This window comes from Salvelinus namaycush, chromosome 24 (genome assembly GCF_016432855.1).
Source record: "Salvelinus namaycush isolate Seneca chromosome 24, SaNama_1.0, whole genome shotgun sequence".
Classification (NCBI taxonomy): Eukaryota; Metazoa; Chordata; class Actinopteri; order Salmoniformes; family Salmonidae; genus Salvelinus; species Salvelinus namaycush.
This window is the reverse complement of record NC_052330.1, coordinates 7,799,696-7,814,170: the sequence shown is the minus strand read 5'-3', so window position 1 is coordinate 7,814,170 and position 14,475 is coordinate 7,799,696. Positions and strand designations below refer to the sequence as shown.

The 14,475-nt window shown below is 41.0% G+C and overlaps 1 protein-coding gene across 1 annotated transcript in view; it reads left to right on the top strand.

The window, feature by feature from the left end:
* Window positions 1-220: 220 nt before the first annotated feature.
* ube2j1 (ubiquitin-conjugating enzyme E2, J1) overlaps window positions 221-14,475 on the top strand; it is a 31,606-nt gene continuing 17,351 nt past the window's right edge. The window contains exon 1 of the mRNA XM_038963019.1: window positions 221-540. Within this exon, the coding sequence (XP_038818947.1) occupies window positions 510-540 (31 nt within the window). The 5' untranslated portion in view covers window positions 221-509. The remainder of the gene's footprint in view (window positions 541-14,475) is intronic.

Sequence of the window (14,475 nt, the reverse complement as noted above, 5' to 3'; positions counted from 1 at the left end):
CCCAGTCATGTGAAATTCAGAGATAAGGGCCTAAGGAATTTATTTGAATTGACTGATTTCCTTATGTACTGTAACAGCAAAATATTTGAAATTCTTGCATTTTGCATTGATATTTTTGTTCAGTATATCTTAGAGGGAAATAAAAAAAGTGTGTTAATAAAGTTCTCTCGTTCAAATCCTTTACAGTTCTACTACTTCCTGTTTACGTTTTCATGTGACGTCAAACGACTGATATTTTTCTCTGTTCGAACAGGTCGTTCACCAAATTCGTGGAACAACAAACTTGTGCCACGTCAGGACTTCCTTTCCAGCTAACTAACTCATATGACAGCTGTTTAGAGTAAACTGCATACGACTTTTGGCTCTCGGTCAGCTTTACCGAATACATTGCTCGCATGTTTTGGACGAATCAAAAGTCAGTATTGGCTAGTGTTAGCTGGATGTGCGTGTGTCAGCTGTCTCTCCTAAACAGACGCGAGCTACATTTTGAGTCCATTTGACTCGTTAAAATGGAGAACAAATATAACCTCAAGAGCCCAGGTAAGTTTGTAAATGACACAGACTGCAATATGTCGAACTCGCTAATGCTATATAGCCTAGCATAAAGGATTTGGCTTTATTTGCTTTGGGTTTCCCATCATGAAGAAGTGACTCCACCATCATGCTGATAATATCTAGCGTTAGCTAGCTTGTTTGACTGTATGTTTAGCTAACTATTTGCCCAATGATATTTGAATACAAATGACAATGCCATAATATTAAGAAATAATCAAGACGTTATGGCCTTTTACAGGCGTTTTGTGACTTAGTAGTTAACACGTAGCCTAACCTCAACTTCACGGACACTAGCAGACTAATTGAAGTCATGATATACTTTTGTCTATTTTCGTGTTGCTGTTCATTTGATCAGACTTAGTGGAGTCTTTGAGCATAGATAAAAATCAAAAGTTAGTGTCTTAAGTGTTGTAACTTACTTATTTGCATTCACTAACACCTTACCCGAAAAGACAGTAATCTGAGCAGTGGGCCCTGGTTATGATCACTCCAAAAGAGTGAACCTATATCAGACACTTCTGGGGTTGACGTTGTTATTCGGCCTCTGACTGGCTTGCCTGGTCCAAGGACACACACGTGCACACTGGTGGCAGGTGCAGAATTCTCTTAAACAGCTGAGTGGGTTGGAACATGTCACTTTCAACCACAGCTAATCAGTTACACTAAGCTCCATGTGTTCAGTCGGTTCTGTGGTTTCCTCACTAGCTCAAATTAGACATGGTTTCTAGATTTCATTTTCTGCCTTCTTTGGCCAGCCTTGGGCTGTGTCAAGAAATATTTACCGAAACCTTGTTTTTGCATAAAGCATTTTCTGGCCTGTAGTTCCTGTCCTCCATGCTAGATCAAGTATAGTGTGGAGGGTTGGGGAAAGATTTTCAAATTCTCTGCTCAGAATATTGTAGATCAAAGTTGTCTTGTCCTTGCGCACCGGTGTGGGCTGCATTTAAGGTCTTCAAGAAAGGGTTTACAAATACAGCTTGAGTTAGCTAGTGTTAGGATTTTGAGAGGGGGTCAAAATAAGGCTGAGGCTATAGTTGAGTCAGGGTGTTGAGAGAGGATCAAATAAAGATTTGTTTCCAGTTTTGAAAGGTGGTGAAGTCAAAATAAGGAAATGGCTACACCACTTTCTGGTAGTTGATGCATTTACAGTATCCCATTTTTGTGTGGATAAGCAAATGGGGAACCTATGCTTAGAGTATCACTGTCCCCATTTTTCAATAGCCTATTGTTGTAAGGTGAGCGTGACATTGTCTCTGAGACATGTCCCAAAAGCTTGTAGAGCTGACTTCTGTTAAGAAACGGCATTTGAAACCCACAATGAGGGCCTCCCGGGTGGCGCAGTGGTCTAAGGCACCTCATCGCAGTGCCAGGATTTAGAGACCTGGGCAATGATGGAATTGTCTTTTGAGCAGGGCCCATAGTGCGCTGATCAAAAGTAGTGCACTATATAGGGAATAGGGTGCCATTTGGGATGCATCCTATGTGGAGCCCTTCTTTAGCTGCGTCTCATAATAACAATGAGTGGGTGTGACAGAAGAAAAGCCTCTGCTGCCACATGGGCCTCCTGACTCCTGCGGTGAGCAGGGTTTCAGTCAGTGGACCTGGGGGATAGGATTATAATCCTGTACACAAAATCTTACGTAACGCATTTTAGTGTTTGCAGGCAACTGGGGACGATTCAGACAGGTTGGGTCCTGTGAGCAGGGAGACACCGTTACACAATGACTTTTAACCAAACTAATAATAATACAATAGGATTTAGAGACCTGGGCAATGATGGAATTGTCTGAGTTTACTACTGACCACTACCCCTTCCTAACCTAGAGGAGGTCTATGTCCCAAATGGCACCCTATTCCCTATATTGTGCAATACTTTTGACTAGCGCTGGGAATTGCCAGGGATTGCCAGATATTATCACGATATATAGGTGCCAATATTAGAGGTCGACCGATTATGATTTTTCAACACCGATACCGATTATTGGAGGACCAAAAAAAGACGATACCGATTAATCGACCGATTTTAAATTTAAAAAAAAGTATTTGTAATAATGACAATTACAACAATACTGAATGAACACTTATTTTAACTTAATATAATACATCAATAAAATCAATTTAACCTCAAATAAATAATGAAACATGTTCAATTTGGTTTAAATAATGCAAAAACAAAGTGTTGGAGAAGAAAGTAAAAGTGCAATATGTGCCATGTAAAAAAGCTAACGTTTAAGTTCCTTGCTCAGAACATGAGAACATATGAAAGCTGGTGGTTCCTTTTAACATGAGTCTTCAATATTCCCAGGTAAGAAGTTGTAGTTGTTATAGGAATTATAGGACTATTTCTCTCTCTACGATTTGTATTTCATATACCTTTGACTATTGGATGTTCTTATAGGCACTTTAGTATTGCCAGTGTGACAGTATAGCGTCCGTCCCTCTCCTCGCCCCTACCTGGGCTCGACCCAGGAACACATCGACAACAGCCACCCTCGAAGCAGCGTTACCCATGCAGAGCAAGGGGAACAACCACTCCAAGTCTCAGAGCGAGTGACGTTTGAAACGCTATTAGCGCGCACCCCGCTAACTAGCTAGTCATTTCACATCGGTTACACCAGCCTAATCTCGGGAGTTGATAGGCTTGAAGTCATAAACAGCTCAATGCTTGAAGCACAGCAAAGAGCTGCTGGCAAAACGCACGAAAGTGCTGTTTGAATGAATGCTTACGAGTCTGCTGGTGCCTACCACCGCTCAGTCAGACTGCTCTATCAAATCATAGACTTAATTATAACATAATAACACACAGAAATACGAGCCTTGGGTCATTAATATGGTCGAATCCGGAAACTATCATCTCGAAAACAAGACTTTTATTCTTTCAGTGAAATACGGAACCGTTCTGTATTTTATCTAACGGGTGGCATCCATAAGTCTAAATATTCCTGTTACATTGCACAACCTTCAATGTTATGTCATAATTACGTAAAATTCTGGCAAATTAGGCGGCCCAAACTGTTGCATATACACTGACTCTGCGTGCAATGAACACGAGAAGTGATACAATTTCACCTGGTTAATATTGCCTGCTAACCTGGATTTCTTTTAGCTAAATATGCAGGTTTAAATATATATACTTCTGTGTATTGATTTTAAGAAATGCGTTGATGTTTATGGTTAGGTACAGTCTTGCAACGATTGTGCTGTTTTCGCAAATGCGCTTTTGTTAAATCATCCCCCGTTTGGCGAAGTTGGCTGTCTTTGTTAGGAAGAAATAGTCTTCACAGTTCGCAATGAGTCATGTTAGCAGGCAATATTAACTAAATATGCAGGTTTAACAATATATACTTGTGTTTTGATTTTAAGAAAGGCATTGATGTTTATGGTTAGGTACACATTGGAGCAACGACAGTCCTTTTTCGCGAATACGCATCGCATCGATTATATGCAACGCAGGACACGCTAGATAAACTAGTAATATCATAAACCATGTGTCGTTAACTAGTGATTATGATTGATTGATTGTTTTTTATAAGATAAGTTTAATGCTAGCTAGCAACTTACCTTGGCTTCTTACTGCATTTGCGTAACAGGCAGTCTCCTCGTGGAGTGCAATGTAATCAGGTGGTTAGAGCGTTGGACTAGTTAACTGTAAGGTTGCATGATTGAATCTCCGAGCTGACAAGGTAAAAATCTGTCATTCTGCCCCTGAACAAGGCAGTTAACCCACCGTTCCTAGGCCGTCGTTGAAAATAAGAATGTGTTCTTAACTGACTTGCCTAGTTAAATAAAGGATAAATAAAGGTGTAAAATAAAAAACGGCCAAATCGGTGTCCAAAAATACCGCTTTCGGATTGTTATGAAAACTTGAAATCAGCCCTAATTAATCGGCCATTCCGATTAATCGGTCGACCTCTAGCCAATATGATATGTATTGCGATTCTTTGTGTTACGATTTTATTGCAATGTTGGGGTTTGTGTGCACAGAGTTAGTTAAAAAAATGGTCAATGCAGGTAGTCCGGGTATCCATTTGATTAGCTGTTTAGCAGTCTTATGGCTTGTGGGTAGAAGCTGTTTAGGGTCTTGTTGTTTCCAGACTTGGGGCACTGGTACCACTTGCCGCACGGTAGCAGAGTGAACAATCTATGGCTTGGGTGGCTGGAGTCTTTGAAGAAACGTTGGGCCTTTATCTGACACCGCCTGGTATAGAGGTCCTGGATGGCAGGGAGCTCGGCACCAGTGATGTACTGTGCCGTACTCACCAATTGAAACTTATTTTATTGTACTGATCAACAACATTTGCATAGAAGTAGCAATCTCTTATTTTAAGACTAAGTAATGATGTCATTCATTCGTTTGATTTGCCCACCCAGTCAGTTGAGCTCAGTTAGGGAGAGACATGACAGACAAAGGGGGAAAGTATCTTTGGATGTGAGGGAGAGTGAGTGAATGTTTTTGTGGACAATCAGCTTTGAAATCAGCATATCTTTGCTTTATGGTTTCACAAACAAACAAAGTACTAGGGAAGTGAATCCCGACTGAGGACAGAGATCCCGAATGAGTTCCTCCTCGTCTTTCAGGTTGTCTACACTTGACACTTAAATGCGACTTCTGCTCTCAGAATATGAAGATCGCATTGAAAAGACTGGTCTGATTGTGTTCAGATCTGGTTGACCACTTCAGGAGGTGGTCAGGGATGCATTGTGTGCTTATTTCTCTTCAGTCTCCTCAGAAAACTGGTGTTCTGGGACCGAGAGGCATCTTTTCATTATAACATTGGAGGAAATACATTCCTAGTATGTGAGGAATGTGTTTGCTGGCCTCATACATGCTAGTCAGCTAGCTAATATTTAGAAAACCTTTTGTTTGGCTAGAGTTATGTTAAACCCTTTGCAATCCCTTTAGCGTTGCTTGTTGGCTAGCTACAGAGGTTAGCTGGCTAGTTAGCTACTGCCATCAGTTGTTGTGTTATAATATTTAGCCTATTCCACCGTTTGTAGAATGCATACTGCCATTTTAATATTGCGGAGGTAAAGAGAATCCGGGCACACTGGACACGGTAGACACATTTTAAATGTAGGTGTAGATGCGTGACGCGTTCGGAATTCCATGATCGGAACTCTATGATCAGAATACTGAAGCTGCATGAACTGTCAAGTCTAGAGATGGCCTCTGTCGCAACTTGCCACCGTGTCTGTTCCTCTTTAGGGACAGTCACAGCACAACTTCAAATCGAATGTTATTTGTCACATGCGCCGAATACAACAGTTGTAGACCTTACCGTGAAATGCTTACTTACAAGCCCTTAACCAACAATGCAGTTTTAGGAAAAATAAGAGTAGTAAAATTTGTTTTTGAAATCTAAAAAATAGAAGCGCAACAATTAAATAACAAGGCTATATACAGGGGGTACCGGGTCAATATGCGGGGGTACAGGTTAGTCGAGGTAATTGAGGTAGTATGTAGATGGGGGTAAAGTGACTATGCATAGATAATAAACAGCAAGTAGCAGCAGCGTTAAAAAAAAGGTGAGGGGGGGTCAATGCAAATAGTGCGGGTAGCCATTTGATTAGCTGTTCAGCAGTCTTATGGCTTGTGGGTAGAAGCTGTTTAGAAGCCTTTTGGACCTAGACTTGGCGCTCCGGTACCGCTTGCCGTGCCGTAGCAGAGAGAACTGTCTATGACTAGGGTGGCTGAAGTCTTTGGAAATGTTTAGGGCCTTCCTCTGATACAGCCTGGTATAGAGGTCCTGAATGACAGGAAGCTTGGCCCCAGTGATGTACTGGACAGTATGCACTACCCTCTGTAGAGCCTTGCGGTTTGCCATACCAGGCGGTGATGCAACCGGTCAGGATGCTCTCGATGGTGCAACTGTAGTACCTTTTGAGGACCCATGCCAAATCTTTTCAGTCTCCTGAGGAGGAATGTGCGTTGTCGTGCCCTCTTCACGACTGTCTTAGTGTTTTTGGACAAATTATAGTTTGTTGGTGATGTGGACACCAAGGAACTTGAAGCTCTCAACCTGCTCCACTACAGCCCCGTCGATGAGAATGGGGGTGTGCTCGGCCCTTTCCTGTAGTCCACTATCATCTCCTTTGTCTTGATCACGTTGAGGGAGAGGTTGTTGTCCTGGTATCACACATCCAAGGTCTCTGATCTCCTTCCTATAGGCTGTCTCATCGTTGTTGGTGATCAAGCTTACCACCGTTGTTTCATCTGCAAACTCAATGATGGTGTCGTGCTTGGCCACACAGTCATGGATGAACAGAGAGTACAGGTGGGGACTAAGCACGAACCCCTGAGGGGCCCCTGTGTTGAGGATCAGCGTGGCAGATGTGTTGTTGCCTACCCTCACCACCTGGGGCAGCCCTTCAGGAAGTCCAGGATCCAGTTGCAGAGGGAGGTGTTTAATCCCAGGGTCCTTCCACAGGGAGGCAAGTGCTACACACCTGCAGACAGAGTTCCACTTATCCAGCAGAGCAAGCAACTGATCCAGTTAAGAAAGAAACCTCACTGTCTGTCTGCAACACATCTGGTTTGTGTATCAGCAGTAGTGTTGCATGGAATACCAACATATACTAGAACATGAAAAATGGTTTGGTACTAGAATTTGTTACTTTTGGTACTTCTGTCAAATGTGTCTCACGTCGTCTACTGATTGGGACGATCAAGTCTGTCGCAAGCGCACCGTGCATGCCGCTCGCCAACTCCACTTACTCATACATTGCTAGATCACTGGGAGTCTGGGCTGCAACATGTTAGCTCCCCACTCATGCTGCACAGAAATTAACACACTTGAATATTGCGACATGGCATGTTGAAACTGTTAATTACTGTTTGCAAAACAATGCCCATACAGGCTTGAACACTTAACAATGCAATAAGATACTCATAGCTTTCAGCTTTGTAGGCTAACATTCCTTGCTAGCCTACAGCTGAAGGAAGCTAACATCAATTCACTACCGAAATACTTTGCAAAGATATGCTGATTTCAAAGCTGTTTGTCCCCAAAAACTTTATTGATTCACTTAATCGTCTCTCCCTCACATCCAAAGATACTTTTGTCTGTGTCATGTCTCTCTCCCTCACCTAACTCAACTGACTGTGTGGGCATGTGTCCATGACATCATTATTGGGTCTTAAAGACAGTGTGCAATTTCATAAAATAAGAGATGGCTTCTTCTATGCAAATGTTGTTAAGCAGTACAATAAAATAAGTCCCAAATGGAAGGCAACAGGTTGTCATCTGTAGCCCCATGAAATCAACCTCAAATGTGTATCAATAGAGATTTAGTATTAAAATAAATGATTACCATTGTGTTATGTAGTTAGATTGGTAAAAACAAAGTCCAATTTAATTGTATGATTGTATAATTAATTCATTAATGCATACATGGCTGTCTGAAATGTTGACATCAAATGTCAGATGTAATGATATTGAACTCAGAAGATGCCCAACGATTGAACAGAGCAGTAGCAGAGTTTATCTGTCTGGATCAAATGTCATTTTGTGACTTTGGCTAATACACATTTTATTTTTATGCTGTGGTATAATAATTTTTTTTTTGCGTTTTGGTATCGAGTATCGTAGTATCAGTACTGAAGTCAAAATGATGGTATCGTGACAACACTAATCAGCAGTGAGTATCAGTATTGATTTAAAAGTCTGAGCCTCAGTAAGAGCACTTGTGCAAGGCTTGATGTCATTGTTGTCCAGATCAGGGTTAATATAGGATTTTGAAGCTCGATTCTTACTGAGCAAATGATGCTATACTGTTGTTAAAGGTTCAATGCAGCCTTATCTCAATATCAAATAATTTCTGAGTAACAATTAAGTACCTTACTGTGATTGTTTTAAATTAAAATGGTTAAAAAAAATAATTAAAAAAATAGCTTTTTAGCAAAGGGTAATTTCTCAAGCAAGAATTTTGCTGTTTGGGAGTGGGCTGAGTGGGGAGGGGAAAACTGGAAATTGGCTATTATTGTCAGAGAGGTTTGGAACTCTCTTATTGGTCTGTTAACTAATTTACCACATGGTGATGTCACCATGGAAGGCCAAAACTCCATCCCACCAAAACAGGTTGAAATTTCAAACGGCAGTCTTTTCAAACAGCTCTTACACTAAAAGGGCATTATCACAATTTCCCAGTATTATTCCAACCTCCATAGTATGGAAATATAAATAAAACACAGGACAGTCCAGTTTGAGTGCACTGAGCCTTTAAGGATTTCCTAAGGTCCTGTTAGTTCTTTGTCCTACCTAGTGAATTATTACGATACATCATCATGCTTAACCGATAGCCTGACTCTCACTGTGAAAAGCCCCTCACCTCATAGTGGCTTTAATGAGGGATGGCTGAGTTGTTTAGCCTACACGAGGGTGCATGTTCGCTGTCGGAGGATGTCCGAAAACTGCATATCTCCTCTTTCTGTCCCCTGGGAAACACAATGAGTACGGACTATACCAAACTGCTCCAAGACAATGTCGATTCGACCACCCACATACAAAACAATGCTTTTATTTTCTTCAGGCTTTTCTTCTCTTTCCCCGCCATAACCAAAAGAAGTGTTTTTGAAGCCTGCTGCAGTGCTTTCAAAGGGAGCCAGTGTTTATTCCCCAAACCGAAGGAATTGGACTTAGTAGGGACATAGGCTATATGTAAACTTTTAACTCCGAATCTGGGGAGTTTGATGCATAGCCTTATTTTTCACGAGCTATATTATAATACGTGTAAGGTTATGTAAAAAGTAGTGTTGGGGCCTATGTTTATTCCCCAAACCGAATGAATTGGACTTAATGATGGGTGGTTCTTGGTGTGCTCAGTGGCCCTTCAGGGTATAATATAGCCCATGAACAATAAGGCTATGCATCAAACTCCCCAGATTCAGAGTTAAAATACATATAGCCTATGTTCCTACTAGGTAACAAATGGGCAATGGCAACTTCATGACAAAGTAGGCTAAATGTTCAATCTTGATAGGAAGTGTTATGCTATATTTTATGTTCATTACAATAGCAGGGCAATATCACGGTAACGGAATTGCGGTGAGACTCAGCTCTTTCACATTAAAATGTATGCCAAACAAAAGCAATTGATTTCAAAGTTTAACAAGCCATAGAACTCTATGCACATGTACCACTTAACAATTTACACTGAACATTGGACCAAACACCACATTTTGGAAACAGAATTTCGGTAAAATCTCCCTCACTTTGTGACCATGTTTTCCAAAAACTCTTAAATATCTGTTGCGAATGAAGATTCAACTATGTCTGCAGAAACAATAGGGTGTCAGCTTTTTGAGTTTTAATCACTTAATAATTCATAAGCCAAATAGATATCAGTAGAAACACTATGTAGGTCTACCTACTTGTGTTGTTTTTTTGGTGAACTTTCATCATCCTCCCTCATGAGGGAGAGATGTGGGGTTTTGGTAATGGAATTACAAGGCACAAGGCAAAGTTTCTTAAACTTACACAAGATTGATGTATTTCTAATACCGTAAGACTTTTTCCTGGTAGGTGTTTTCTTAGACCCCTTTTCCGTATTATATTTATATTATTTATATTTAGGATAGAAAATGGTTGAAAAATGTTCAGTGCCTTCAGCAAGTATTCACACCCCAGGCCTTTTTCTGCATTTTGTTGTGTTACAGCCTGAATTTAAAATGAATAAAATTTAGATTTTGTGTCTCTGGCCTACGAGACACACTAACCCATAATGTCAAAGTGGAATAATGTCTTGAGTCAATAAGTAGTCAACCCCTTTTTGTTATGGCAAGCCTAAATAAGTTCAGGATTAAAACATTTGCTTCACAAGTCACATAAGTTGCATGGACAAGATTTTTGAATGACTACCACAGCTCTGTACCCCACACATACAATTATCTGTATGGTCGAACAGCACAGATTCAACCAATGCCTTGCAAAGAGGGGCATCTATTGGTATAAAAAAAGACATTGAATATCCCTTTGAGTATGGTGAAGTTATTAATTACACTTTGGATGGTGTATGAAGACACCCAGTCACTACAAAGATACAGGCGTCCTTCCTAACTTAGTTGCAGAGAGGAAGGAAACCGCTCAGGGATTTTACCATGAGGCCAATGGTGACTTTAAAACAGTTAGAGTTTAATGGCTGTGATAGGATAAAACTGCGAATGGATCAACATCGCCGTACAGAATAAAAAAACATATTTCAAAAAGATCCATCCTGTTTGCAATAAGGCACGAAAGGAAAACTTTGAAAAAAAATTGATAAAGAAATGAACTTTGTCCTGAATACAAAGTGTTATGTTTGGGACAAATCCAACACCACACATCACTGAGTACCACTCTTCATATTTTCAAGCATGGTAGTGGCCGCATCATGTTATGGGTATGCTTGTAATCGGCAAGGACTAAGGAGTTTTTTGGGGGGGTAAAACGAAATGGAATAGAACTAAGCACAGGCAAAATCCTAGAGGAAACCTGGTTGTCTGCTTTCCAACAGACACTGGGAGACAAATTCACCTTTCAGCAGAACAATAACCTCAAAAACAAGACCAAATATACACTGAAGTTGCTTACCAAGACAACATGGAATGTTCCTGAGTGGCCTAGTTACAGTTTTGACTTAAATCGGATTGAAAATCTATGGCAAGACTTGAAAATGGCTGTCTAGCAATGATCATCCTCCAACTTGACAGAGTTTAAATCTTTTTTTAATGAATAATGTGCAAGTATTGTTCAATCCAGGTGTGCAAAACTCTAAAACTTTGTTCACACTGCATGCCTTAATGCTGAAATCAGTTTTGTTTTTGAATACCGAATGTCCAAGTTGCAAGTGACCAAATCGGATTTGTGTGTGTTCCGACAGCAGTCATTTTCTGACATGGTTACGTTAGTTGTCATGGTAATGACAGTTGTGTGTGCAGTGATATAGGCTGATTGGTGGTGCTCGTGCTTCCTATCAATCAGAAGTTATGTAGCAAGCTAAGGTGACAACAATACCTGCCATGGACGTTTCCCAGTTGCTTTGAAGGTTCCAAATCATAGTGTAAGAACACTTTTAAAGCTTCAAAGGATAAGATGATCCAACTTTCAAAACGAGTCCTTTTGGCTAGCCACAGCAGTCAACTAAGTAGCTGTTTAGCTTTCTGGCACATTCACTCATTTGTTTGTAAACAATTAGCAAGCTAGTTGGCTACCACATACACATTCTTGTCAAACTGTCAACAGAGTAGCTAGCAAGCAACAAGATATGCCAAATAACAGTCTAAAAACCACTTGAGGGCAAATAAATCAGATTTGACCATTTAGACGCAAGTCACATGGCTAGGAATCAGATTTGTATCGGACTTCAAACGACCTACGAAGATGGCTTGAAATATCCGATTCAATGTGCTTCTTGGCTGTTCAGACAGCAGGAAAAAGAACAAGTTCAAATCAGAAATGCCCCAAAAAATGAAGTGAGTCACTTCAAACTGCCAATGTGAACACTGCTTTAGAGACTTACCCAGAAAGACTCACAGCTGTAATTGCTGCCAAATGTGATTCTAACAAAGGTGATGTATTGACTTGGGTGTGAATACTTATTTTTATGAGGGATTTTTGTATTTTATTTTCAATAAATTTGCAAACATTTCTAAAAATATGTTTTCACTTTGGTGTATTGTGTGTGGATGGGTGAGGGGGGAAAAATCTATTTAATACATTTTGAATTCAGGCTGTAACACAACAAAATGTGGAATAAGTCAAGGGGTATGAATACTTTCTGAAAGCACTGTGTGTGTGTGTGTGTGTGTGTGTGTGTGTGTGTGTGTCTTTATATCTAAAAAAAAATATGGACTGTTAGCTTTTATTTAACACCAGATATGACATGCTTCTATAAACTTCACATTGGTGCTCATGGGTCCTTTACATGGAAATGCCCAACAGCTGTCTCATCTAGATAATCATCACAGAAGGGGTGGTGTGCCCACACAAGCAGACCACACTGTGCTAGTGTTTAATCTGGAAATCAACCCTACAAAAACCTGTTTTGATTAGTCAAATCAAATCCCAATTTAAACCCCTCACTATACAGTATTTTCATAGTGACTGCTCATCCCACCAGCCTACTGTATCAACCATGGTTAACCAATAGTGGGGTGTTTCTGAAAAACGCTCACAAAATGATTCAGCCAGCTGCTGAGAGAGACGACCACTATGTGGGAGTTGGAGGGGGGACCCATATTACCCAATGAGATCTGGGACAAGCTTCTGTTGACAGCTGCCATGGCCCGGGGATCAGGCCCATGACTGGAGGGTTTAGTGGCACAGACAGTGTCTGAGCCGCCATTGGCACTGCTATCAAAGCTTGGAGCTTTGTATTCAGGCTGGATGAGACATGGAGCTGTGGAGCTGAGACACTCCAAGTGGCTCTAACTTAGCAAGCCTGCCCTGCCCGCCTCTCTATACCATATCTCACCTCAGTCATTTTCCCACCGCTCAACCACTTATTTGTATTTTTTTAATTTACCCTTTATTTAACTAGGCAAGTCAGTTAAGAACAAATTCATATTTACAATGACGACATACCCCGGACAAACCATAACCTGGACGACGTTGGGTCAATTATGCGCTGCCCTATAGGACTCCCAATCACAGCTGGATTGATACAGCCTGGAATTGAACCAGGGTCTGTAGTGACGCCTCTAGCACTGAGATGCAGTGCCTTAGACCGCTGTGCCGCTCGGGAACCCTAAAAGAAGTCCCAAGTGTAAGATTTTGTCTGCCACCGCACAACAGGAGAGGTATCAACTTAAATATGGTTACAACCATGAAAAACGATATCCACACGTAGCATATAGACTCTCTCGCTTGTTCTTTTTAGACCAGGAAATACACCGTTTTCTGCTCATAAGCACACTCCAGGGATTTGTACACATGGTCCTCCTCTTCCACAGTAGCTCCTTCAGTGTGTGAATGCATCATCTGTTGCTGCTGGGGAGAGAGAAAGGAAGGGTTGATAGCTCTGCAGGCTTGTTGTGTGAAGGCCTGCTGGGGAGTCGTGCTCCAGTTTGGACAGTGTTAAAACTCAGTGGCTGTCAGGGCAACTTACACCACGCATCGCCCTTGCTGACTCTTCTGGTCCAGGGTTTCTGTGGGCCAAATGCATCAGTGCGTTAGGGAAGAGGTTGTAGTTCGTACACACACTAACACACACATTCCACTATACTGTGCAAACCATATAGGTTATTTTCTACAATGACCTCTTGGCTCCCTACATTCTTTGGTCAATATGTGACCGACCGCCTCGATTCGGTCTTATGTAGAAAAATTTGAAGTAGTGTTTTTTACATTAGATAAAAGTAGAGACTCAACTAGCAAATGGTATATCATACACTACAGTTGAGGAACAATGGGGAAAGTAATTCTGCTTTGAAAGTAACCCTACTTTTGAGAAAATGGCACCTGAATGTTTCGGTACACCTACTGGAGAGTTCTTCTTTGTCTACACCCATTCAGGATCGTTCACACCCTCTTAAGCCTTAGTCCCACACTTCTCTTTAAGGATTCACATGTGAGGCCATGTGGTAAACGCACGCTATATCAAATAAAATCAATGTTTATTTGTCACACGCACAGGATACAGAAGGTGTAAACGGTACAGTGATAGTACTTGCATAGTAGCAATATCAAAAACAAAGTGTCCAGATAAAAGATATTTTATAAATATTTGATCCTTAGTAGATGACGCTTACCCGACACACTTGTCTAAATTGATGGAATACAAGTTTGCTATTAAGGCTCACCAAAGTTCACATGTTCCAGAAGGGATTTAGATCAAATAAATGTTTACGTTCACATGCTGCTCCTGTGAAGTAGTGACGTGTGACATACGCCTAGTTTCCTGAAACAAGTCGCATACATTTGAAGTCAGAAGTTTACATACACC